Source organism: Syngnathus acus, chromosome 6 (genome assembly GCF_901709675.1).
Source record: "Syngnathus acus chromosome 6, fSynAcu1.2, whole genome shotgun sequence".
Taxonomy (NCBI): Eukaryota; Metazoa; Chordata; class Actinopteri; order Syngnathiformes; family Syngnathidae; genus Syngnathus; species Syngnathus acus.
The window spans coordinates 10,524,191-10,549,406 of record NC_051092.1 but is presented as its reverse complement, the minus strand read 5'-3'; the positions used below and the strand labels follow the sequence as shown (position 1 = coordinate 10,549,406).

Sequence of the window (25,216 nt, the reverse complement as noted above, 5' to 3'; positions counted from 1 at the left end):
GAGCTGTCTTTCGGGAGAATGAACATATCAATATTTGAATTGAGATTTGAAAAATAAGAAAAAGTCAGCCCTGCACTTTATACCTGTAATGTGCTGCTTATTATGTTTGGGCAAACCAATCAACCAATCATACATTATGAATAAGTAAGTATTTATATCATTGAAAATTTATAATGATAATGCAAAATTCATAAACACTCATAAGATAAAATACAGTACAGCTAAAATAAATTTGTCAGCTAGAAATATATATATTTTTTAATTTAATTTAAATCCCTCGTAGAAACATAAATATGGCCAAAATACAAGGGGTGTCGGCAGTTTTAGGACCGCTTTCACCAAAGACAATGAATATATATATTCTGATAAATTTATCAGAAAGTGTCAACATAGTTCCGGTTGAATTAAAAACGGTGCTTTTCAAAAATAAATACATAATATAAGAACAATATCTAGTTGAACAGATTCCAAATATTTGAACTGTACTATGCCAAAGGCAGCAGATGGCAGCATTTAAACAATACTATATTTCAGGATCGTTCTACCACTTTGTTTTTATTTTTGAAGGGAACAAACAAATAAACGTACAAATAACTATGCAAATGTCATTATTAGTATGGGTGCATACAGTGCGGTGTGAACGTGGTCTTTCTCGGCCCTTCAATGTGTTTCAGTGGTCCTTTGAACACTGTTGACACTTTCGCAAAATCGCTGTGCAAATTTGGTCGTCAACGGATGCCGTAGACGAAAACATGGCGACCGTTTTGCTGGTTGGCCGTCCTGCGAGTGTCCTTCCGAAAATTACGAGTGAGTAACGTCAAAATAGTCCTTAGCATGCGTCTACGTGGTTTTGTAAACTTTAGGCATGGTTCATACAATGGCTTCACACAGACTCACACTGGAAGCAAGCTCGCATTTTGAATGACCTTGCTAATCTGCTTGCCTTAAGAACCGCCGGCTAACGCTAGCAAGGTGCTAACGTTAGCTGTTTTTATTTCAGTAGCTGCCTGACGGAACATAAGGACACTCGGTTAAGTCATGTGTAACTGTCATGTAATACTTTGTTGTACTACTGGGTTTACTAGCCTAAACCCATGCCAATCGATTCTTTCTTCTCTTTCCATTGTAATTATTGAAATCAAATGTAGAATTAAGTCCAACACAGTGTACACCAAAATAAATGAAATAACTGCTTATAATTTCTTGCAAAACTAACGTGTCATTTAAACAGTTTCAATTTAGTTTATTCTTATCATGAATTACCGAGATATTCTAGCAAAATGATTACCTCTGACCCATAATAGCTGGCATCCCAAATGTAGTAATCTACCTTCTTCCAATTAGAGGGTAGCTGTCCTCCCGCTGTGTTGTCAGCCTCTGGCTTGGGCCCAGTTCAGCAGAGGAAGGTGCACCATGCTGTCATCCCCAAAGGCAAGGGAGGCCGCTCGTCGTCCAGTGGCATCGCCGCCACCGTGTTTGGCGCTACCGGCTTCCTGGGGCGATATGTGGTCAATCGGCTAGGTGAGCAGATAAGAAAATAGACTCTCGCTTCCTTCAATGCAAAACCAACATTAAATGCTAATAATAAACCTAATGTTGCTTGTTATTTTTACTAAATTGAAATGGGGGGAAAAAAACTTGAATGACTTATTTTCTGACAGTTACACACAGATTTGATTTGGTGTGTTATTGGTTTACAGGTCGGATTGGCTCTCAGATCATAGTCCCTCATCGCTGTGATCAGTATGACACTATGTATTTCAAGCCTATGGGGGACCTCGGACAAATCATTTTTATGGTGCGTAAGTTACATAGGAGTTCAACAATGATCCACCCAACCAGAATGGTAGAATATTTCTCAAATACCTCAGATTGACTTTATTTGGAATTCTGCTACAGGAGTGGGATGCCAAAAACAAAGACTCCATTAAACGAGCTTTGGAGCACTCCAACGTTGTCATCAATCTTGTGAGTAAAGAGTGGGAAACAAGGTATGACCTGTATTGACACCATTACTAACTACAACATTGAATACTAGCATTTATTGATTTTTTGTTTGCCTCTATTTGTGAAGGAATTTCCCATTTGAGGAGGTCTTTGTGAGCATTCCTCAGCAGATCGCCAAGGCAACCAGAGAGGCTGGCATTACTAAGTTCATTCACATGTCTCACCTCAACGCTGACATCCGCAGCTCGTCCAAATACCTGAGGAACAAGGTTTGAAACATGTTATGAGATAATGGGTGACATTGTAGTCATGCTTGCCCTCAGTGGGCTGGTTGTTATGGTAAAATGATGTAGAGGGTTGGATCTGGTTGGCAGGTCTCGTATGAAACCTTTGCGTTCTATTGTGTGTCCCAGGCTGTGGGAGAGACGGCAGTGAGAGATGAGTTTCCTGATGCTATCATCATGAAGCCCTCAGAGATGTTTGGGAGGGAAGACAGGTTCTTCAACTACTACGCAAGTAAGACTAACCACTTATCAACAGTGATGTGCAAATCAAAGCTTTGCTGACGATTACTATGTCATTCCTGCAGACATGCGTTGGTTTGGCAATGCCATTCCGCTCATCAGCCTTGGGAAGAAAACTGTCAAGCAGCCGATTCACGTAAGCGGACTTTTTTTCCTCCGTCATTATTCCGTCATCTACCTGCTCCGTTGCTGTGTAGTGCAGAGCAGCGGACTCTATGGGAGCTAAAGCCTGTTCTTACATACATAGTATTTGCGTCTCTAAATCAACAAACATATAGAATAAAAAGTCATCCTCTTCGTTAGGTTGTCGACGTGGCAAAGGCCATCATCAGCGCAGTCAGAGACCCAGAGGCCAATGGCAAGACGTACGCATTAGTCGGGTAAGTGACCGAATGTTTGTATTGAAGTTGTCCATCATTTTTGCATGCCTTAGTGGCGTGAGACATCCAGTTGATTGAGACGATATCATGATGTAACATTTTTGGGGGGTTTTCTGTCTCACAGTCCCAACCGGTACCTGCTCCACGACCTGGTGGAGTACATTTACGCCGTCGCTCACAGACCCTTTGTGCCCTATCCACTCCCCCGCCCACTCTTTCAGTAAGTTTTTAACATTCATACACATTTGTGGTTGGTCCTCATCAGATACACTTCAAAGTTGAGGATCTGATGCTTGTTTTAAAGGATCATAATTTCACATTGACAAAGATACATAGAGGAGCGGTGATTCCCTTCTTAATGTTTTCCTACTTGCCTTGACCAAATAATTTGGCACCTGAAAATCTATATGAATCTCTTCATGTGCTTCTGTTTGTCTTTTCAGCCTGGCCGCTCAGTTCTTTGCATTGAACCCATTTGAGCCTTGGACAACCCCAGATAAAGTAGAAAGGGTAAGAAAGAAAACGTTTTGGGGAGTTCAGAGTAAAAGTTGCAGCTTACTGCAGTTCATCAGAGTTTAGCGTGATGAAAACGTTTTTTTCCCAGTTTCACACAACTGACATGAAGTACCCAGGACTCCCTGGTCTAGAGGATCTTGGTATCAGTCCCTCCACCGTCGAGCAAAGGGCGATTGAGATTCTGCGGCGCCATCGCCGATTCCGTTTCCTGGAAGCTGATCTAGATGCAACCAAGCCAGCAAAAACCGTCAACTATTAAAGTCCTAAATTAGTGGCTTATTGTCACTTCAGAATGCTTTAGCTATTCTGTATGTAAATAAAAAAAATACTTGTATCCTTAAAAGTGTTTTATGTTTGTCTCTTGGTAGATATAGTATCCAGTGTTGGCCATATAGCTGCACTTCATTCATGATGCACTGAAATCACAAACATTGTTCCAGAAACATTACAGTTATGGTACTAATGCACTGTACTGTGTGTGTGCGTGCGTATCATTTTTATAATAAAATTAGTTCTAGTCTGTAAGAATTGATTCAGGATTTTGTAATTTGTGCCACCACATTTTGAATCAGCCCAAGTAGAGGAGACAGGCAAATATTCATCTATCTAACAATTTTCTGTCGTGCGTGTCTTCATCTCATGGGAGTGTCTAACCACAGACCCATATAGATAAGCATTCAAACTAAACACGTAAAGGTTTAGGTTTTTCGCAGATCGTGTATCTCATTCGTGTCAAACTCAAGGCCCGGAAGCCAGATACGGCCCACCACATCATTTTACGTGGCCTGCGAAGACAAATTTTGTATCGACTTTGTCATTACTTTAATTACGAATTGTCTTCACTTTAAATAGAAATTGAGGTATTGCTTGCAATTTTTATTACCATTCTTCTTTTTAAAATATTTGAACAGTTTTTACTAGTCTCTGACTTCAAAACTAGTTATTCATCAGTTTGTTTTGTAGCCTATCCTGTGTATAGAAGACAATGACAATCATAATGAGCCTCCGAATGAAACTATGCCTACGATGCGGCCCGCGACAAAAATTAGTTTGACACCCCTGGACTGTAGCTCAACGCTGGCATTGGGCCAAGCGGATAGATGAAGCGCTTCGATAAAATGGAAATACCTTTTTGCATGATATTCATAATACCATGCTTTCAACAAGGCAAGTAAAGAAAAGAGCAATAGTAGATGACGTAATAGAAAATTATTTTCTAGGTTAAATAGGTTAGTGGCTGTGTTTGCACCCAAAGTGGGCGGTGGAGGAGGGCATGCATCCTCACGGCAGGGGATTGTGCAAGAGTGGGCAAATGACACAAGCAGCAACACGTTACCCCGAGACCAAGAGAGAAAAGAAATGGAGCCTACTGAGACGCCCAACGAGACTGAGAACAACACCATGTGCGACTACACCAGGGGGACGGTGTCCCGAGTGCTCATTTCAGTGTTCTTCATGCTCATCTTCATTTTGAGCCTGTTTGGCAACAGCGTGGTCATTTCCACCGTGTGGAGGGTGCAAAGGAAGCAGCGAGCGGCCTTCCTCTATATCGGCAACCTGGCCCTGGCCGACCTGGCCTTCACCGTCTCACTGCCCCTGTGGATGGTGTACACGGCCATGGACAACCACTGGCCCTTCGGGATGGCCCTGTGCAAGATCCTCAGCTATGTGGAGCTCCTCAACATGTACGCCAGCGTCTTCCTCCTCACCTGCTTGAGCTTTGACCGCTACCTGGCCATTGTGCACTCACTGTCCTTGCCGTGCACCGGCAGCCACATCTACGCTTCCATTGCTGCCGTCTGGATGCTGTCGGGACTCCTGTCTACGCCCGCCCTCGTCTTCATCACCACCTTGGACGAGCTGAGCGGCAACCGCACTTTCTGCAGGTTAGACTTCAGGTCTGTCACGACCAGTGAGCATCAGGCGAGTTTGCTGTATGCCGGGTTAAGCTTTTCATTATCCACCCTGGGGTTCCTGCTCCCCTTACTGGCCATGGTGGTGTGCTATGGGTTGATCGGCTGTACGGTGATTCGCCACTTCAACACTTATCGCAAAGGAGACCAACGCAAGTGGCAACTCTTGAAGGTCATCACCACAGTGGTTGTGGTTTTCGCCGTCTGCTGGATCCCCCACCATGTGATGAGAACCGTGGACACCCTCTTTGATTTGAAACTGTTTCCAGCAGCCACCTGTGCTTTCCAGCGCTCTCTGCTGCTGGCCTACCCATACGCCGCCTGCCTGGGCTATTTCAACAGCTGCCTCAACCCCTTCCTCTACGCCTTCTTGGACCTGCGTTTCAGGTCACGTTGCCTGCACTTGCTTCAGCTCAAGAAGTACTGCCACAAACCCACCAGGGTCTAGTGGGCCTGGAGGACTCAATCAACACTAGATGTTTACTTCCAGGTTCTTGACTCTGCACCTTCCTGACAAATAAATCTCAAGGGATGAAATGTGAATCGTCTTTGTGTAATGCAGGGATAAGCAGGCCTGCGTGACAAGTAAAAATAAAAACAAAATACAAATGTTTATCTGATATTTTTCCCCACTCTCATTCTGTGTTCTCTCCTTTATAGAAATTGTTTTTTTAAGCCAATCATTTTTATGAACCAACAATAAAACTGTGAATTTGCATATTTCCTGTTCAAATACTTGTCAAAGTCAAAGTCTGCTTTATTGTCAATTTCTTCACATGCCAAGACACACAAAGAGATCGAAATAACGTTCCCACTATCCCACGGTGACAAGACATAGTACACAATATGTGTGAGACAGGAAGTGTGACAACGAGCAACCAGCCTCACCTCAAATTGCGGAGTTGGGCACAGAAGTCAGAAATAGCCCTGTTATTAGTCAGATAATATTTATGGATGCTTATGAGTCAGGGGGCAGAAAAGGTCTAATAAGTAAAACAATATTTTATTCTTAAATACAGCTTTGTCTTGTATTTCTTTGTAATGTTTACATATTTTCCATCTGTGTATTTTTTCTCAATTTCTTTTGATCTAACATTTTTGCATTTCTCCCTCCTAGAGCTTGATTATAATAATTAAAGCATTCTTTTTGTGTTGGCTCTCTTTAAATTGTACAAGTTTACCACATCCAGTTTGACCTTGTTTGCGTGTGTCCAGTTACAACGAGAAAACATGTGTACGTTCTATTCTCTGTCAAATGTATATATGCATCTCGTATTTCCAGTGATGCATATGCTTGGTTACAATTTAATCATATCATTGGTTGTCAAACACATTTAAAACTAAAAACATCACTAACCAATCCAATGGTGCATTGTAAAATAGCAAGTTTAGTACCTTTGCTGCTACCCTAAATTGTAAGAACATGCGAATATTGCTTTGGCTTCCTGAGTTGCGCAAAACAACTTGAAATCGCCCTGTGCTGATGAAGCAAAGCAGGATGTGTGACACATAATCAGGACCCAGATCATCATATCAAATCCGAGTGGTTTGCTAAAGTTCCCTTGCTTTGACACTATGATGGCAAAATGTTTTTATGTGTAATAGAAGGAAGGATAAGGAGGAAGGTTGCAGAGGGACTATGTTTCAAAACACAAAATCACTGAAGAGCACAAGATTACAGTGTAAATCATTCAAGTGGTACCTTGGCAACGTGTATCCGAGTCTGCTTACATGGGATGACCTGCTGGGTGGCCTTCACGTCTACTGAAGTCCCCATCCAACTTCCACTAACTGCAGGCACCTTTCATGAAAACATCAAGAATTATACAATTACTACATTGTACAGTACACATTAAAATTATTTTTAACCCCGTACTCTACCGCAAAAAAAAAAAAAAAAGGTTGATAAGGAATTTCTTGACAAGCAAGTGGCTGAGAAGATTGCAAGGAAAAAGGCAGAAAAAGAAGAACAAGATGCCTATGGTAAGCAGATAAAAAAAATTGCCTTGTAGTAAAATTGTTCTCAATGTTTTTCATATTTACCTATTTTCCAAGTTAATTTATTTCTGTGGTTTAATTAAAAAGATAAAACTGATTAATCTAAACACACGCATGGAAAATACTTTTCAAAAGGTCAATTCCTGTAATTACTAGAGTAAAATCAATTCTGATTACTTCTTATGTAGTATAAAAAATATTTTTTGGACATGTTGAATTGGAATCATGAAAATTGTTAAATGAAACTTATGACTTTTTAAGTGGAAGACTGAAATAAATTCTTTTCCATGGTGCTCATGCATCGTACAAAATAACAAATAGAGATGTTAGAGGGGGAACTTTTTAAGCCTACAGCATTTAAGTCCATAATCAGATGGACCTGAATGCTTTCAGGATCAGTTTTGCAATAAAAAAGGAAAATATGTACAACTGTCCTCCAAGGGATAGACTGTACTTAACCTTAGCAAATACAATATATGATGGAACTATTTAACATCATTCAGTATTCTATATCACTCGATGACGATGATGATGAGCAACACTCAATTGTTATTGGAAGGCCTGTCAAATGTCAAAGTGCAGAGACGTCGAGACATTGAGGCTCGAAGAAGAGCGAGGTTGTTTGACGACAAGTTGAGGTGCATCGGAGTAAGTTTTTTGTGTTGAACATTTTCTTTTGCATTTAAAATTATTTTTAACCCCGTACTCTCCCGCAAAAAAAAAAAAAAAGGTTGATAAGGAATTTCTTGACAAGCAAGTGGCTGAGAAGATTGCAAGGAAAAAGGCAGAAAAAGAAGAACAAGATGCCTATGGTAAGCAGATAAAAAAAAATTGCCTTGTAGTAAAATTGTTCTCAATGTTTTTCATATTTACCTATTTTCCAAGTTAATTTATTTCTGTGGTTTAATTAAAAACCACCATTCATCTAAACACACGCATGGAAAATACTTTTCAAAAGGTCAATTCCTGTAATTACTAGAGTAAAATCAATTCTGATTACTTCTTATGGACTATAAAAAATATTTTTTTGACATGTTGAATTGGAATCATGAAAATTGTTAAATGAAACTTATGACTTTTTAAGTGGAAGACTGAAATAAATTCTTTTCCATGGTCCTCATGCATCGTACAAATAACAAATAGAGATGTTAGAGGGGGAACTTTTTAAGTCTACAGCATTTAGGTCCATAATCAGATGGACCTGAATGCTTTCAGGATCAGTTTTGCAATAAAAAAGGAAAATATGTAAAACTGTCCTCCAAGGGATATACTGTACTTAACCTTAGCAAATACAATATATGATGGAACTATTTAACATCATTCAGTATTCTATATCACTCTGACCTTTGCGAGTTAAATATTTTAAGCCTATCGGTACAGTTCACCTGGCTGAATCTAATCTTAACAATAGCAACAAGGTGGGGTAGTGGTTAGCACATCTCCTCAAGTTCTGGGGTCAAATCCTTCATCCAATGTGGAGTCTCCCTACACTACCCTGCATGTGGCCTGAAGTCACTTGAGCTGACCAGGTCACCCACTTGTGCGCAAATAAGGACAAACTACTGCAAATCAAACAATAATATTCTTTTAGAATGTCTGACTAAGCCGTTGTAGGTGCTCTCCGTAGATGCTGCTATAATGGAAGATATAAATCAAGCTTCCTTGCTCCATACTCAACAACTAAAGGTCAAACATGACACGGAGAAGGCCATAGCGGACTTCTGTTGTCAGTACCAGCAGCCTCAGGATGGGCAGGAGTTGGGCTCAGAAGCACAGATGATGATGTTGCCTGGTCTGCTTGGGGAGGATCCAGACAGCAGGCCACGAACGCAGAGGCAGAGGGAGCAGCTCCAAAGGTGGCTCATCCAGCAGCAGGAAGAGAAGAGCGCAGAAAAACACAGACAGAAGATGGAGAGTAGGTTTTAATAACATTCACACACATGCACACAAACCGGAGCTCACTCATTGTGTCGTCCGGGCCTTCAGAACTGCAGGACGACCGAAGCAGAGTAGAAATGGACAATGAAGCACTGCAGCTCCAGAACAGAGAGCTGGAGAGGAGAAAAGCAGTCGCGGCTGCAACTAAAGAGTGGAATATGAACACAGTGAGTCATGCCTCAAGGTTGGGAATGTGGTTCACACAGCAGGTTGATGCATGGCAGGTTATCCAAAAATTACCGTGTTTTTCCATGCATAATGCGCAAAATGTAACTAATTTATTGTCCTAAAATCTGGGGTGCGCATTATACATGGGTACAATTTCTTTTTTTTTTTTTTTTTTTTGACACGTCAGCTATATAAAGAGCGAGAGTTCAGTTCTCTACCTAAATGCGTATTACAGGTAATATTTTATTTCACAACACTTTGCCTTGTTCCTTTCTTCTCTGCTGTTCACTTCAAACACGCTCCATACGAACACAAGGCTCTCGTATACAGACGCTTCCTCGATCACCTGCTCGTTTGCTGTCACAATGTACCCTACACAAATCCGAAACATTTCTTCGCTATCGAGTTTGCTAGCGCATGCGCAGTGATACTGACCGGCAGAACAACATCCGGTTGTTCCCAAAGATGATCTTTTTTCTGAAATAATTGTACGTTTACGGACTTAAGTAAGAGTCAAAATTTGGGTGCATATTATACATGGGTACAGGCTTTTTTCCAGCATCGACATGCCATTTTTAGGGTGCGTATTATGCACGGGGGCGCATTTTGCATGGAGAAACACGGTAAGCTGAGTTTCATTTTGATAGAGCATTGATAAAACTGAGCGAAAAATAAAACAATTACATGTAAAGCGGTGTGTAATTTCAAACTGAATAATGAGAAACAATCACGGGTCAACATCACTACTTTTTTAAAGACCATTACACTATTAGTGACAGTTCAGTAGACAAATTCATCAAGAGAAGACTTAAAGACCAACATGTCCTAAAATGAACAGGACATTAACCGTTTTGCCTTGGAGAAGATCATTTTAGTTTGTGTTTCTGCAGGTCAATTGTAAATCAAGCATCAAATAAAAACAACTTGGAATCAAAAGGTATAAAACGAATTGCAGCATAATTAATGAACTAAAAAGTGTGTGAACACAAGGTGGGGCACGTGGGGCCTATTTTGCCCACAGGCCTGTGTTAGTGAATGGCAAAACCTTTGGGTTTTCCTCAATGGCGTGAGGGCCTGTTACAAATAATTGGTGTGTTATTGGTTTACAGGTCGGATTGGCTCTCAGATCATAGTCCCTCATCGCTGTGATCAGTATGACACCATGTATTTCAAGCCTATGGGGGACCTCGGACAAATCATTTTTATGGTGCGTAAGTTACATAGGAGTTCAACAATGATCCACCCAACCAGAATGGTAGAATATTTCTCAAATACCTCAGATTGACTTTATTTGGAATTCTGCTACAGGAGTGGGATGCCAAGAACAAAGACTCCATTAAACGAGCTTTGGAGCACTCCAACGTTGTCATCAATCTTGTGGGTAAAGAGTGGGAAACAAGGTATGACCTGTATTGACACCATTACTAACTACAACATTGAATACTAGCATTTATTGATTTTTTGTTTGCCTCTATTTGTGAAGGAACTTCCCATTTGAGGAGGTCTTTGTGAGCATTCCTCAGCAGATCGCCGAGGCAACCAGAGAGGCTGGCATTACTAAGTTCATTCACATGTCTCACCTCAACGCTGACATCCGCAGCTCGTCCAAATACCTGAGGAACAAGGTCTGAAACATGTTATGAGATAATGGGTGACATTGTAGTCATGCTTGCCCTCAGTGGGCTGGTTGTTATGGTAAAATGATGTAGAGGGTTGGATCTGGTTGGCAAGTCTCGTATGAAACCTTTGCGTTCTATTGTGTGTCCCTGGCTGTGGGAGAGACGGCAGTGAGAGATAAGTTTTCTGATGCTATCATCATGAAGCCCTCAGAGATGTTTGGGAAGGAAGACAGGTTCTTCAACTACTACGCAAGTAAGACTAACCACTTATCAACAGTGATGTGCAAATCAAAGCTTTGCTGACGATTACTATGTCATTCCTGCAGACATGCGTTGGTTTGGCAATGCCATTCCGCTCATCAGCCTTGGGAAGAAAACTGTCAAGCAGCCGATTCACGTGAGCGGACTTTTTTTCCTCCGTCATTATTCCGTCATCTACCTGCTCCGTTGCTGTGTAGTGCAGAGCAGCGGACTCTATGGGAGCTAAAGCCTGTTCTTACATACATAGTATTTGCGTCTCTAAATCAACAAACATATAGAATAAAAAGTCATCCTCTTCGTTAGGTTGTCGACGTGGCAAAGGCCATCATCAGCGCAGTCAGAGACCCAGAGGCCAATGGCAAGACGTACGCATTAGTCGGGTAAGTGACCGAATGTTTGTATTGAAGTTGTCCATCATTTTTGCATGCCTTAGTGGCGTGAGACATCCAGTTGATTGAGACGATATCATGATGTAACATTTTTGGGGGGTTTTCTGTCTCACAGTCCCAACCGGTACCTGCTCCACGACCTGGTGGAGTACATTTACGCCGTCGCTCACAGACCCTTTGTGCCCTATCCACTCCCCCGCCCACTCTTTCAGTAAGTTTTTAACATTCATACACATTTGTGGTTGGTCCTCATCAGATACACTTCAAAGTTGAGGATCTGATGCTTGCTTTAAAGGATCATAATGTCACAGTTGTTTGTATCCACATTGACAAAGATACATAGAGGAGCGGTGACTCCCTTCTTAATGTTTTTCTACATGCCTCGACCAAATAATCTGGCAGCTGAAAATCTGTATGAATCTCTTCATGTGCTTCTGTTTGTCTTTTCAGCCTGGCCGCTCAGTTCTTTGCATTGAACCCATTTGAGCCTTGGACAACCCCAGATAAAGTAGAAAGGGTAAGAAAGAAAATTTTTTGGGGAGTTCAGAGTAAAAGTTGCAGCTTACTGCAGTTCATCAGAGTTTAGCGTGATGAGAACGTTTTTTTCCCAGTTTCACACAACTGACATGAAGTACCCAGGACTCCCTGGTCTAGAGGATCTTGGTATCAGTCCCTCCACCGTCGAGCAAAGGGCGATTGAGATTCTGAGGCGCCATCGCCGATTCCGTTTCCTGGAAGCTGATCTAGATGCAACCAAGCCAGCAAAAACCGTCAACTATTAAAGTCCTAAATTAGTGGCTTATTGTCACTTCAGAATGCTTTAGCTATTCTGTATGTAAATAAAAAAAATACTTGTATCCTTAAAAATGTTTTATGTTTGTCTCTTGGTAGATATAGTATCCAGTGTTGGCCATATAGCTGCACTTCATTCATGATGCACTGAAATCACAAACATTGTTCCAGAAACATTACAGTTATGGTACTAATGCACTGTACTGTGTGCGTGCGTGCGTGCGTATCATTTTTAAAATAAAATTTGTTCTAGTCCGTAAGAATTGATTCAGGATTTTGTAATTTGTGCCACCACATTTTGAATCAGCCCAAGTAGAGGAGACAGGCAAATATTCATCTATCTAACAATTTTCTGTAGTGCGTGTCTTCATTCATCTCATGGGAGTGTCTAACTACAGACCCATATAGATAAGCATTCAAACTTCACACCTAAAGGTTTAGAGGTTTTTCGCAGATCGTGTATCTCATTCGTGTCAAACTCAAGGCCTGGAAGCCAGATACGGCCCACCACATCATTTTACGTGGCCTGCGAAGACAAATTTTGTATCGACTTTGTCATTACTTTAATTACAAATTGTCTTCACTTTAAATAAAAATTGAAATATTGCTTGCAATTTTTATTACCATTCGTCTTTTTAAAATATTTGAACAGTTTTTACTAGTCTCTGACTTCAAAACTAGTTATTCATCAGTTTGTTTTGTAGCCTATCCTGTGTATAGAAGACAATGACAATCATAATGAGCCTCCGAATGAAACTATGCCTACGATGCGGCCCGCGACAAAAATTAGTTTGACACCCCTGGACTGTAGCTCAACGCTGGCATTGGGCCAAGCGGATAGATGAAGCGCTTCGATAAAATGGAAATACCTTTTTGCATGATATTCATAATACCATGCTTTCAACAAGGCAAGTAAAGAAAAGAGCAATGGTAGATGTCGTAATAGAAAATAATTTTCTAGGTTAAATAGGTTAGTGGCTGTGTTTGCACCCAAAGTGGGCGGTGGAGGAGGGCATGCATCCTCACGGCACGGGATTGTGCAAGAGTGGGCAAATGACACAAGCAGCAACACGTTACCCCGAGACCAAGAGAGAAAAGAAATGGAGCCTAGTGAGACGCCCGACGAGTACTATTACTACGAGGAGACTGAGAACAACACCATGTGCGACTACACCAGGGGGACGTTGTCCCGGCCGCTCATTTCAGTGTTCTTCATGCTCATCTTCATTTTGAGCCTGTTTGGCAACAGCGTGGTCATTTCCACCGTGTGGAGGGCGCAAAGGAAGCGGCGAGCGGCCTTCCTCTATATCGGCAACCTGGCCCTGGCCGACCTGGCCTTAACCGTCTCACTGCCCCTGTGGGTGCTGTACACGGCCATGGACAACCACTGGCCCTTCGGGATGGCCCTGTGCAAGATCATCAGCTATGTGGATCTCCTCAGCATGTACGCCAGCGTCTTCCTCCTCACCTGCTTGAGCTTTGACCGCTACCTGGCCATTGTGCACTCACTGTCCTTGCTGTGCACCGGCAGCCACATCTACGCCTCCATTGCTGCCGTCTGGATGCTGTCGGGACTCCTGTCTACGCCCGCCCTCGTCTTCCGCACCACCTTGGACGAGCTGAGCAGCAACCGCACTTTCTGCAGGTTAGACTTCAGGTCTGTCACGACCAGTGAGCATCAGGCGAGTTTGCTGTATGCCGGGTTAAGCTTTTCATTATCCACCCTGGGGTTCCTGCTCCCCTTACTGGCCATGGTGGTGTGCTATGGGTTGATCGGCTGTACGGTGATTCGCCACTTCAACACTTATCGCAAAGGAGACCAACGCAAGTGGCAACTCTTGAAGGTCATCACCACAGTGGTTGTGGTTTTCGCCGTCTGCTGGATCCCCCACCATGTGGTGAGAACCATGGGCACCCTCTCTGATTTGAACCTGTTTCCAGTTACCTGTGCTTTCCAGCGCTCTCTGCTGCTGGCCTACCCATACACCGCCTGCCTGGCCTATATCAACAGCTGCCTCAACCCCTTCCTCTACGCCTTCTTGGACCTGCGTTTCAGGTCACGTTGCCTGCACTTGCTTCAGCTCAAGAAGTACTGCCAGAAACCCACCAGGGTCTAGTGCAGGGGTGGGCAAACTGTTTGACTGGCGGGCCGAATTTGGTTCGAAATTTTGATCGGGGGGCCGAACCAGGAGCAGATGGATGTAGTGTTTGTGTGAAGTAATAGAAATGACATGTAAAGGTCATTGCATGAAAGGTTTGTACTTTTAGTAGGTAGTAAAGCATGGATATTCAAAAAAAGCTTTTAGAAAACAAATGCATTTATCAACAAGGATTAAAAAAAAAAATTCACCAAAAAACTACTATCAGTGATTCTCATTAAATACGACACTGTTATTATGAATAGTAGTTTCCATCACTTCGGCGCCTGCAGGTCAGATTTATGAAATGTGTTTATCTAATGAGGCGATCAAACGGCAAACATTCTGACCAAATACATCATCTTGAAGAATCAATGAAAGAATACTTGTAAATAAAGTAATAAAGAAATCAATAGTATTGTTGGTCTCCCTTTTTTGCTAGTGCATCATGGTCTGGAGTAAAATTTGTTGTGGTAATTCTTAGGATAGAGCCGAGGTGTCGGTCCGTTAACCTAGATCTGTGACGGGCTTTGTTGACGTTCATGTGACTGAACGTCTGCTCACACACGTAGGTCGAGCCAAATTGTCCTCTCTTTTTTTTAAACACTCGGCACTTAGTGTCCACCTTTCTTTTCCTCGGGCCACTCATTTTAATGGAAGGATTCCAGGGGAAGGTTTGTGGGTGGCATGAGCGTAAAACTGTATCTGAAAGGTCAGCGCGCGAATTACGAGAATGCTGACGTCACAGCCCACACTCGAAATTCAGCACTGATGGAAATAGAGCGCGGAGTGCGCCGGGTCCGTACTACTTAGTACACGCACTTGTGAGTGTGCACCGAGCTTTCTGACACGGCTTCCGGGAGTAAAAATTGCTTCCCCATCTATTGGGGAAACATACTAATTGCAGGGAAAATGACCCCAAAAAAAGTTAAATAATACAATTTATACAGGTTTGGCGGGCCGGATTAAACGGCCCCGTGGGCCGGATGTGGCCCGCGGGCCGTAGTTTGTCATGGCTAGTCTAGTGGGTCTGGAGGACTCAATCAACACTAGATGTTTACTTCCAGGTTCTTGACTCTGCACCTTCCTGACAGACAAATCTCAAGGGATGAAATGTGAATCGTCTGTGTAATGCAGGGATAAGCAGGCCTGCGTGACAAGTAAAAATAAAAACAAAATACAAATGTTTATCTGATATTTTTCCCCACTCTCATTCTGTGTTCTCTCCTTTATAGAAACTGTTTTTTAAGCCAATCATTTTTATGAACCAACAATAAAACTGTGAATTTGCATATTTCCTGTTCAAATACTTGTGTGAGACAGGAAGTGTGACAACGAGCAACCAGCCTCACCTCAAATTGCGGAGTTGGGCACAGAAGTCAGAAATAGCCCTGTTATTAGTCAGATAATATTCATGGATGCTTATGAGTCAGGGGGCAGAAAAGGTCTAATAAGTAAAACAATATTTTATTCTTAAATACAGCTTTGTCTTGTATTTCTTTGTAATGTTTACATATTTTCCATCTGTGTATTTTTTCTCAATTTCTTTTGATCTAACATTTTTGCATTTCTCCCTCCTAGATCTTTATTATAATAATTAAAGCATTCTTTTTGTGTTGGCTCTCTTTAAATTGTACAAGTTTACCACATCCAGTTTGACCTTGTTTGCGTGTGTCCAGTTACAACGAGAAAACATGTTGTGTACGTTCTATTCGCTGTCAAATGTATATATGCATCTCGTATTTCCAGTGATGCATACGCTTGGTTACAATTTAATCATAACATTGGTTGTCAAACACATTTAAAACTAAAAACATCACTAACCAATCCAATGGTGCATTGTAAAATAGCAAGTTTAGTACCTTTGCTGCTACCCTAAATTGTAAGAACATGCCAATATTGCTTTGGTTTCTTGAGTTGCGCAAAACAACTTGAAATCGCCCTGTGCTGATAAAGCAAAGCAGGATGTGTGACACATAATCAGGACCCAGATCATCATATCAAATCCGAGTGGTTTGCTAAAGTTCCCTTGCTTTGACACTATGATGACAAAATGTTTTCATGTCTAATAGAAGGAAGGATAAGGAGGAAGGTTGCAGAGGGACTATGTTTCAAAACACAAAACTGTTGCCATCAGGCAGACGCTACAGATTAATTAGGTCGAGGACTAGCAGATTCGCCAACAGTTTTTATCCTACAATGCCCACACGTCACATTGAATGCAGCTAAACGTAAATGATTATGTCTGTGTATGTTCTTCTGTGGGTTTTTAGCTTGTTTTTTTTATCTTTTATTCTATTTATTCTATATATTTTTTATCGCATGCGCGGATCGGTTGGCACTTTTTAAATTTCGTTGTACATGTGACAATGACAATAAAGATCTATTCTATATTCTATTCTAAAATCACTGAAGAGCACAAGATTACAGTGTAAATCATTCAAGTGGTACCTTGGCAACGTGTATCCGAGTCTGCTTGCATGGGATGACCTGCTGGGTGGCCTTCACGTCTACTGAAGTCCCCATCCAACTTCCACTAACTGCAGGCACCTTTCATGAAAACATCAAGAATTATACAATTACTGCATTGTACAATACACATTTCTGGGCCACATATTTATTAGTGGAGAATTTTGAATAGCCATGTTTAAAAATACTGCAAGGTCTCATGAAAACATCAAATTAATTTTTAATACCAGCATTGCTAGTACAATTGTAACGGGGGAATCATTGTTGGTGAGAAACCTGTTTTTAAAAAACGTACAGCGAGATGACATTGTGCAGCTGTCTCGGAGACATCGCGGAAATAGCCGATTTGTTCCGAAGAAGCAGGAAGCGTTGCCTTAGCAACCCGTGTGTTTGGTACAACGCCCACTGGACAAAAGGGCTCCTAACCTTTCCACGGTGAACATCTTCGACTCGCCAGTGTCTGACGATGATGATGAGCAACACTCAATTGTTATTGGAAGGCCTGTCAAATGTCAAAGTGCAGAGACGTCGAGACATTGAGGCTCGAAGAAGAGCGAGGTTGTTTGACGACAAGTTGAGGTGCATCGGAGTAAGTTTTTTGTGTTGAACATTTTCTTTTGCATTTAAAATTATTTTTAACCCCGTACTCTCCCGCAAAAAAAAAAAAAAAGGTTGATAAGGAATTTCTTGACAAGCAAGTGGCTGAGAAGATTGCAAGGAAAAAGGCAGAAAAAGAAGAACAAGATGCCTATGGTAAGCAGATAAAAAAAAATTGCCTTGTAGTAAAATTGTTCTCAATGTTTTTCATATTTACCTATTTTCCAAGTTAATTTATTTCTGTGGTTTAATTAAAAACCACCATTCATCTAAACACACGCATGGAAAATACTTTTCAAAAGGTCAATTCCTGTAATTACTAGAGTAAAATCAATTCTGATTACTTCTTATGGACTATAAAAAATATTTTTTTGACATGTTGAATTGGAATCATGAAAATTGTTAAATGAAACTTATGACTTTTTAAGTGGAAGACTGAAATAAATTCTTTTCCATGGTCCTCATGCATCGTACAAATAACAAATAGAGATGTTAGAGGGGGAACTTTTTAAGTCTACAGCATTTAGGTCCATAATCAGATGGACCTGAATGCTTTCAGGATCAGTTTTGCAATAAAAAAGGAAAATATGTAAAACTGTCCTCCAAGGGATATACTGTACTTAACCTTAGCAAATACAATATATGATGGAACTATTTAACATCATTCAGTATTCTATATCACTCTGACCTTTGCGAGTTAAATATTTTAAGCCTATCGGTACAGTTCACCTGGCTGAATCTAATCTTAACAATAGCATCAAGGTGGGGTAGTGGTTAGCACATCTCCTCAAGTTCTGGGGTCAAATCCTTCATCCAATGTGGAGTCTTCCTACACTACCCTGCATCTGGCCTGAAGTCACTTGGGCTGACCAGGTCACCCACTTGTGCGCAAATAAGGACAAACTACTGCAAATCAAACAATAATATTCTATTAGAATGTCTGACTAACCAGTTGTAGGTGCTCCCCGTAGATGCTGCTATGATGGAAGATATAAATCAAGCTTCCTTGCTCCATACTCAACAACTAAAGGTCAAACATGACACGGAGAAGGCCATAGCGGACTTGTGTTGTCAGTACCAGCAGCCTCAGGATGGGCAGGAGTTGGGCTCGGAAGCACAGATGATGATGTTGCCTGGTCTGCTTGGGGAGGATCCAGACAGCAGGCCACGAACGCAGAGGCAGAGGGAGCAGCTCCAAAGGTGGCTCATCCAGCAGCAGGAAGAGAAGAGCGCAGAAAAACACAGACAGAAGATGGAGAGTAGGTTTTAATAACATTCACACACATGCACACAAACCGGAGCTCACTCATTGTTTCGTCCGGGCCTTCAGAACTGCAGGACGACCGAAGCAGAGTAGAAATGGACAATGAAGCTCTGCAGCTCCAGAACAGAGAGCTGGAGAGGAGAAAAGCAGTCGCGGCTGCAACTAAAGAGTGGAATATGAACACAGTGAGTCATGCCTCAAGGTTGGGAATGTGGTTCACACAGCAGGTTGATGCATGGCAGGTTATCCAAAAATTAAGCTGAGTTTCATTTGCATAGAGCATTGATAAAACTGAGCGAAAAATAAAACAATTACATGTAAAGCGGTGTGTAATTTCAAACTAAATAATGAGAAACAATCACGGGTCAACATCACTACTTTTTTAAAGACCATTACACTATTAGTGACAGTTCAGTAGACAAATTCATCAAGAGGAGACTTAAAGACCAACATGTCCTAAAATGAACAGGACATTAACCGTTTTGCCTTGGAGAAGATCTGTTTCTGCAGATCAATTGTAAATCAAGCATCAAATAAAAACAACTTGGAATCAAAAGGTATTAAACGAATTGCACCATAATTAATGAACTAAAAAGTGTATGAACACAATGTGGCACATGGGGCCTATTTTGCCCACATGCCTGTGTTAGTGAATGGCAAAACCTTTGGGTTTTCCTCAATGGCGTGAGGGCCTGTTACAAATAATTGTATTTGTTTCAGAAATGACCAAACAGTTGCAAACTTGAAAAGTCTAAACTTGGATTTGCCTCTGCTGTTAAGATGACAAAGGCAGAAGAAAGGCGTCGTCAAGAGCGTAAGCAGGAGGACATCCAGCAGCACGGTCTGCACACGGGAATGATGGGAGCACCCGGCCTTCATCTTAACAGCGACAGGAAGCCGCCTCCCGAGAGCGTGATGCAGATCTCTCAAATCCACAAGCATCAAATTGAAGAGAAATCGGTAACAGCCGCAAAGTTACACCAAAGTCAAATTTTCTTTCTGTGTAAATAAAACATGCTTGACTCGAAATGGACACGCATTCTAGAGGGCAGAATTAGCAAAGAAAAGAGAAGAGATGCAACACGATGGCATCCGTCTGAATTCGGCTCATACGGCCGTGCTCCTGGAGAGGCAGCAGGCTCGATATCGAAAGCAGCTAAGACGACACGTGGACGGCACCAACAAACAGCTGGCTGCATCACAGGAGCACAGGTACAACTCACGCACACGAATCTGAGCCATTTGTTCTTTTAGAGACGCTTCATAAGTCATGTGTCTGTTTTAAGGAAAGAGGACCTTGGGAGGGGACACATTGATGAGCGATTCTTCTCCCAATTCAACACCAGCAGCCGCTGATGATCTAAAGCGGAGTTATTGTGTGTCTCAAAATAAGACTTCAAATGAGGAAATAAAATATAATGCCTTTTAAATATGCAACGTTTTAGTGAGAGTTTTTGACAATTTTCACAGTCAATGCGACAACACCGCTCTTCTTATAGAAACAGGACAGTTTAAAAATACGCATTGTCAGAGAGCATTTCCTGAGCCACGTCATAAAACACAAGCAAAGCACACACACGACATGATCCACAGTAAAAAACATGTTCACCTTACTTTTGGGGTCTTGAGAGCCTCTTCAATAAAAATCGACATTTATATTGACAAAACAAAGGGAGGTGCTATAACCTCACACTCTAAAGTCATCATTATAGCCAATTGGAAACTTGAAAATTGATTTCCAGAAAAGACTCAGTGTGACATTTACTGTACACTTCTGAAAAATTGATTTTGGGCCGAAATGTTCCACTAATTATAAACACAATTTGTTGTGACCAAAATGCATATGAAATGTTTAAAAATTGTTTTTCCTATGGCGATGGCAAAAGAAAGCATGCTGCATTGCACACTTAAACAAACCCAAAGAACACCATTACAAAGTGCAAATTCAAGTAAAAAAAGAAAAAACAACGGTGCCTTTTGTCCACACAAAAGTGTGAGCAGTAAAGCCCCACGTTCCTGCTCACAGAACAGCAGTATAGTCTCCTCAAAGAACACATGCTGAGATAAGACCCCAAAATTTGCCAGAATCACACTTTTGTGTTTGAAAAACATTTTCAGAAACAAACTTGTCCCATTTCATCTGCCACAAATCCAAAGCTTTGTTCTGCAGTTCTGGGCTGAGTGAGCTGTACCTGGAAGAAAACAATGACCACATGTCAGCAGGCGAGCACAATTTTCATTTTACGTGGGCTGAACTCACAGAATAGAGTTGATGGCCAATTGCTTGAGAGTGCCCAAATGGGAGCCGTTGCCCCCGAAGCCCACGAAGGCTTCATAAAAGTCGTAGGAGAGACCGGAGGAACCGAACATGGACGGGTCATCTGAACTGATGACCATCGGGTGGTTCTGGGACATCAGTGCCGCCGCCGGGTGGTTTCGTAGGTCATTTACCAGCTTCAATACCTGCTCCAGGATGAGAGGAATTTCACTGGTAAACTACAACCAGAGATTCACTGACTACTTGGCTTGGAAAATTCTGATCGGAAATTCATTAAAAACACACAAAGAAAAGAAATTCCAACCTAATGTGAACCTTTACAATTATTCTAATTGTTTCTTGTATAACGCTCTCATTTCTTGTGATGGTATTTTTATATCTTGGAATGAGGGTGTCTGTCAGCTATACTCATCAGAATTATAGATGAAGCAAATAAGGAAATATTTTATCTATGAGATTTTTTTTAATTGAAAGACAAAAGTGAAATAAATTGATAATGATGATATAAATGATAAAACTAGGAATTTGTTTCAGAACAACAGGTAAATAAAAAAAAAACTTTTTGGGGGGGAATAATTTACATTTGCCCACGCCACGTTTCAAACGCGTTAATCCTCTTCAAAAACACTTTTTGAACACATTGTAAACAAGTGTATGGAAAATACCGTACATATTCAAGTACATTCAAGTGTTTTACGGCTACTGTATTGCTGAATTCATATCATTGTCAAATGCTGAATGACATCAGTTCATGTGTGGAAACACAAGAGCGTGCGTACCTGGTTGGATATGGGGCACACTTCCACAGCCACACCTCTCTTCCTGGACAGTTCTCGAGCCAAAGGGTGACGATTCAGAGCAAACCCATGGCCGATGCGTGAAGTATTAAACAAAATGGCGTCAAGCAAGTTCTGGTCCACATCCGTGCCCTCCAGATCTACGAAAAGGTAGTCCAAACATATATTTGAAATTCATGGATTCCACTTTTTCTAATGCTTCCCTCAATCCCTTTCATCGGAAGCAGCTCAAGGTCTTACTTGTTTCTCCAGCGTGGAAAAAGTAGGGAAGTGTCACGCCCATCTCTGCAGGTAGCGACAAGGCATCTCGGAAATACCAAAGCGGCTTTCCGGCATCTTCGCGACCTACCTGCGCATAGGGAGTTCAACAAAATTCAAAACGTAGTTTGCTATCACAACTACATTGAATACAAAAGGTCAAGTGTGGAGCAAGGTTAGCAAAAACTAAAATTGAAAAAAAGAAATAAATAAAACACAATGCTTTAAAATTCTAATTGAAAATACATCCGAAGTTTATAAAACTAACTAGAATTCTATGAAAAGGTCTGTTTTCGTCTTGGTCAATTAAGATCATACATGAGACTTTGGGAGTTCACTTTGAATGTATTCAATTTTGGTATTGTTGTGCATCTTAGAACACATTTTATTCATTGACGTTTGGCTCAGCAGGGGACTTGGACTTGGGTTTACTGTTTTTTGAATTTTTTTTACTGACATTGTTATTAATTTCTTGTTTTATCTTGTTGTATGACTTAATTTTGCTCCACGTTGCTTGCAGGAGTGGTTGCTATCGAGACCATATTTTTCTAGAAAAAAACTATTTTCTCTTATTTCATGTATTTGTATAAATGTTGTTGTTTTAGCCTGATTTGTACTTTTGTACTCATGTAGCACAATTTATTTCAACTGTAGTTTCTTACCAAATCAAAGCCCACCATCAAGTCTGGGAAATCTCTCTGGAGCTGCATTGCCTTTTGCACTATCCCCTTCAACATTGATGCATCCATTGTTCTGAAAGATAAACCACGATTAATGTTCACTTGCAGTTTGATTATTCGTAAAAGGCAGGATTCCTTGGGGCACCTGTGGCCAACAACGATGAATCTGCTTCCAAAAAAATCTGGATGGTCAGCTATGAATTGTTTGGTGACATCTCTATAGGTTTTCAGAACCCATGCTGAGTCGTGAATGGTGCCGTCCAGCTCGTATACCTGAATGCAGTCAAGTATGGTATCAGGAAACGACAAACATCAAAACCATTCAATGGAGTCATGAAAACAACTGACCTGCAAAAGTAAAGTGCGCACTTCCACATACATGACATTATCCTTGTAGAATTGACCGAGGCTATGATAGAAATAGTCTCTGAACACTGGAGCATATGTGAGCAGACCCATCACAGCCATGAAGTTCAGGTCAAACTTCTCCCAAACCACACCCTGGTCAGGATACAAGGCCTCAGGATCACCATCAGTGAAGAGAGTTAAGTTGGCCAGGATGCTGGAAAAAAACAAAACAAAGGTTTCGTGTCATGACAACCTCATAGGTTTCCATGACATAAAAACGTGATAAATGTGACAACTAAATTTTATATTATGTTGCTCCTACTGTAAGAAAATGAAAAAAAAAAAATTTTTTTTTTTTTACACAATTATAGGTCACCTTCTGTCTAAATCTGTGACGTTGATGACTTTGTTTCTGAGTGTTTCCAAGAGGATCCAGGAAGAGCAGTGAGGCTCACTCTTCGGCTGCCCTGAAGAGAAGATGAACCTGACTGACTGTTTGTCACTGACGCACATATAGCAGTTTGGCCGATATGTCACATTCTTCACTAGCCATTCAGGGTCCCCCAAGGCGAGGTCGTGGACATGCAAGGCTCCACCTGAAACAAAACCTCCATTACAGGTGTGCCTTTTTTGATGGGTGGGCATCTCAAAATGAGTGATTAAATCAGCGATTACCACCATTATGCAGCAGCACACCAGTCAATGTACTCAAAAATTATTTAAAACAAATAATGCATTTTTGTTCATCTCTCGGGCAGTACAGATTGGCCCAGTGAAGGTTGGGAAACATTAGATCAATTGAATCACCTTTGGGCATTTTCTGCAGCAAGCTAAAGATGGGGCTGCGCTCGATTAAAGTTTTGGCCCGGAAGAAGTGCATGGCAGGGGGAAAATTAGCTTTGGCCATCTCATCTTGCTTCATTTGGTATAGCCGAGCATCCAGAAGCTTCTCCAAGTCCGTTAGCACAATTTCCCCCCCAATTTGCTGGGACGTCTCAAGTTTAATGAGCGCCTCCCTCTTCTTGGGGTCTGGCAGGGAGAAGACATCTGCTGCATGCCACAGCAGTAGATAGGCAACCGCCGCGAGGGAGCGCTGTAACTCAGCCACCATCATACACTGGGAAACCGCAGAAAGTGACGACCTTAAACACAAAACTGCATATTATTCAACCTTTTCAACGTCCCTGTGGATTTAAAGCAAATAAAACAACTTTTATAACCAATTGCTTTAACTGGATAAATGTACCAAAATTAGTGCATTCGTGTCAAATTACCAGTAGTACGTGTAAATCGTAGTTTAGTGTATCAGGTTTCATGGCGAAAATGGTTACAGTAGTGAAACCTAACAGCGAATGGCTCCCAAATTACATGAAAGCAAAGGGTAAATACAACACACGAAGGATATTATAAACTGAGATGTAAACACTCATTTGCATTTTTACAAAACAAAGGATTGACGGATCCAACGGACCCATTGTGATTTATTCAACATGATTTACCTTAAAACGTGGCAGTCCCAACAACAAAAATTAAAATACACTGGCGATCAGACAATATAAAATGCTGTAAAATGTAGCCTCTTCGCAACCCGGGCGAGTAGTCCTGTCATAAGCAGCTCCCCGGAGCCTGTAAGCCCCGCCCCTTATAAAACCGCGTCTAACACTTGCAATTGGGTTTCTTCCAGCCCCATTAAGTCACATTGTCCCAATAAACGCGGATCACGGCCTGATAAACGGGAAAGAAAACTTCAAAATATGACGCATAACTCACACAAAATACTTGGTATAATTCCGTTCAAAGTTCAATGCTGTTCAATTGCATGGTATAATTCCGTTCAAAGTTCATCAGACGCAGCAGACGCAGCATACGCAGAGCCGTGCCTAGTAATTTCCAATGGGTGCACAGTTGTATAAAACGCATTAAGAGAAATCATCAGTATTCA

The 25,216-nt window shown here is 41.4% G+C and overlaps 5 protein-coding genes across 7 annotated transcripts; 4 read left to right on the top strand and 1 right to left on the bottom strand.

Moving 5' to 3' along the window:
• Positions 1-729: 729 nt before the first annotated feature.
• Positions 730-12,520, top strand: ndufa9a (NADH:ubiquinone oxidoreductase subunit A9a). 2 transcript variants are annotated; one of them, XM_037254882.1, is made up of 11 exons: positions 730-807; positions 1,345-1,521; positions 10,494-10,591; positions 10,693-10,784; positions 10,868-11,009; positions 11,154-11,256; positions 11,330-11,400; positions 11,568-11,644; positions 11,769-11,864; positions 12,104-12,170; positions 12,265-12,520. In XM_037254882.1, exons 1-11 carry the CDS (start codon positions 753-755, stop codon positions 12,433-12,435), a joined length of 1,149 nt encoding a protein of 382 aa, XP_037110777.1. In that variant the 5' UTR covers positions 730-752; the 3' UTR covers positions 12,436-12,520. The 2 variants fall into 2 exon arrangements, with proteins under 2 accessions (XP_037110777.1, XP_037110776.1); XM_037254881.1 differs by lacking the exons at positions 10,494-10,591; positions 10,693-10,784; positions 10,868-11,009; ... (4 more) ...; positions 12,104-12,170; positions 12,265-12,520 and adding exons at positions 1,701-1,798; positions 1,900-1,991; positions 2,075-2,216; ... (4 more) ...; positions 3,295-3,361; positions 3,456-3,710.
• On the top strand, positions 4,743-5,998 carry LOC119124684 (apelin receptor B-like). The gene has a single exon (XM_037254885.1). The coding sequence runs from the start codon at positions 4,769-4,771 to the stop codon at positions 5,726-5,728; it is 960 nt and encodes a 319-aa protein (XP_037110780.1). The 5' UTR covers positions 4,743-4,768; the 3' UTR covers positions 5,729-5,998.
• A 926-nt stretch (positions 12,521-13,446) lies between the features above and the next one.
• LOC119124683 (apelin receptor B-like) lies at positions 13,447-14,734 on the top strand. The gene has a single exon (XM_037254884.1). The coding sequence runs from the start codon at positions 13,546-13,548 to the stop codon at positions 14,560-14,562; it is 1,017 nt and encodes a 338-aa protein (XP_037110779.1). The 5' UTR covers positions 13,447-13,545; the 3' UTR covers positions 14,563-14,734.
• A 2,690-nt stretch (positions 14,735-17,424) lies between these two features.
• Positions 17,425-20,343, top strand: ribc2 (RIB43A domain with coiled-coils 2). 2 transcript variants are annotated; one of them, XM_037255104.1, is made up of 7 exons: positions 17,425-17,641; positions 17,724-17,805; positions 18,621-18,908; positions 18,980-19,098; positions 19,694-19,873; positions 19,959-20,125; positions 20,205-20,343. In XM_037255104.1, the coding sequence occupies exons 1-7, from the start codon at positions 17,519-17,521 to the stop codon at positions 20,227-20,229; spliced, it is 984 nt and encodes a 327-aa protein (XP_037110999.1). In that variant the 5' UTR covers positions 17,425-17,518; the 3' UTR covers positions 20,230-20,343. The 2 variants fall into 2 exon arrangements, with proteins under 2 accessions (XP_037110999.1, XP_037110998.1); XM_037255103.1 differs by having other exon boundaries at positions 20,200-20,343.
• ada2a (adenosine deaminase 2a) lies at positions 20,337-24,900 on the bottom strand. The gene is made up of 10 exons (XM_037255102.1): positions 24,774-24,900; positions 24,082-24,416; positions 23,651-23,870; positions 23,275-23,488; positions 23,072-23,199; positions 22,909-22,999; positions 22,229-22,337; positions 21,971-22,128; positions 21,174-21,376; positions 20,337-21,105 (listed from the first exon to the last, which is right to left on the bottom strand). The coding sequence occupies exons 2-10, from the start codon at positions 24,386-24,388 to the stop codon at positions 20,958-20,960; spliced, it is 1,578 nt and encodes a 525-aa protein (XP_037110997.1). The 5' UTR covers positions 24,389-24,416; positions 24,774-24,900; the 3' UTR covers positions 20,337-20,957.
• Positions 24,901-25,216: the final 316 nt, after the last annotated feature.

Bases quoted from the DNA above. Each gene is read 5' to 3' on its own strand.
- ndufa9a (XM_037254882.1), top strand. From the start codon at position 753: ATGGCGACCGTTTTGCTGGTTGGCCGTCCTGCGAGTGTCCTTCCGAAA. The intron at 10,592-10,692 runs GTGCGTAAGTTA...ATTCTGCTACAG, and splicing joins TCGGACAAATCATTTTTATG to GAGTGGGATGCCAAGAACAA. The intron at 11,010-11,153 runs GTCTGAAACATG...TGTGTGTCCCTG, and splicing joins CCAAATACCTGAGGAACAAG to GCTGTGGGAGAGACGGCAGT.
- LOC119124684 (XM_037254885.1), top strand. From the start codon at position 4,769: ATGTGCGACTACACCAGGGGGACGGTGTCCCGAGTGCTCATTTCAGTG.
- LOC119124683 (XM_037254884.1), top strand. From the start codon at position 13,546: ATGGAGCCTAGTGAGACGCCCGACGAGTACTATTACTACGAGGAGACT.
- ribc2 (XM_037255103.1), top strand. From the start codon at position 17,519: ATGATGATGAGCAACACTCAATTGTTATTGGAAGGCCTGTCAAATGTC. The intron at 19,874-19,958 runs GTAACAGCCGCA...CACGCATTCTAG, and splicing joins ATCAAATTGAAGAGAAATCG to AGGGCAGAATTAGCAAAGAA. The intron at 20,126-20,199 runs GTACAACTCACG...GTCTGTTTTAAG, and splicing joins GCTGCATCACAGGAGCACAG to GAAAGAGGACCTTGGGAGGG.
- ada2a (XM_037255102.1), bottom strand. From the start codon at position 24,388: ATGATGGTGGCTGAGTTACAGCGCTCCCTCGCGGCGGTTGCCTATCTA. The intron at 23,000-23,071 runs GTGCCCCAAGGA...TTTATCTTTCAG, and splicing joins TTCATCGTTGTTGGCCACAG to AACAATGGATGCATCAATGT. The intron at 22,129-22,228 runs GTAAGACCTTGA...ACCTTTTCGTAG, and splicing joins TTTCCACGCTGGAGAAACAA to ATCTGGAGGGCACGGATGTG.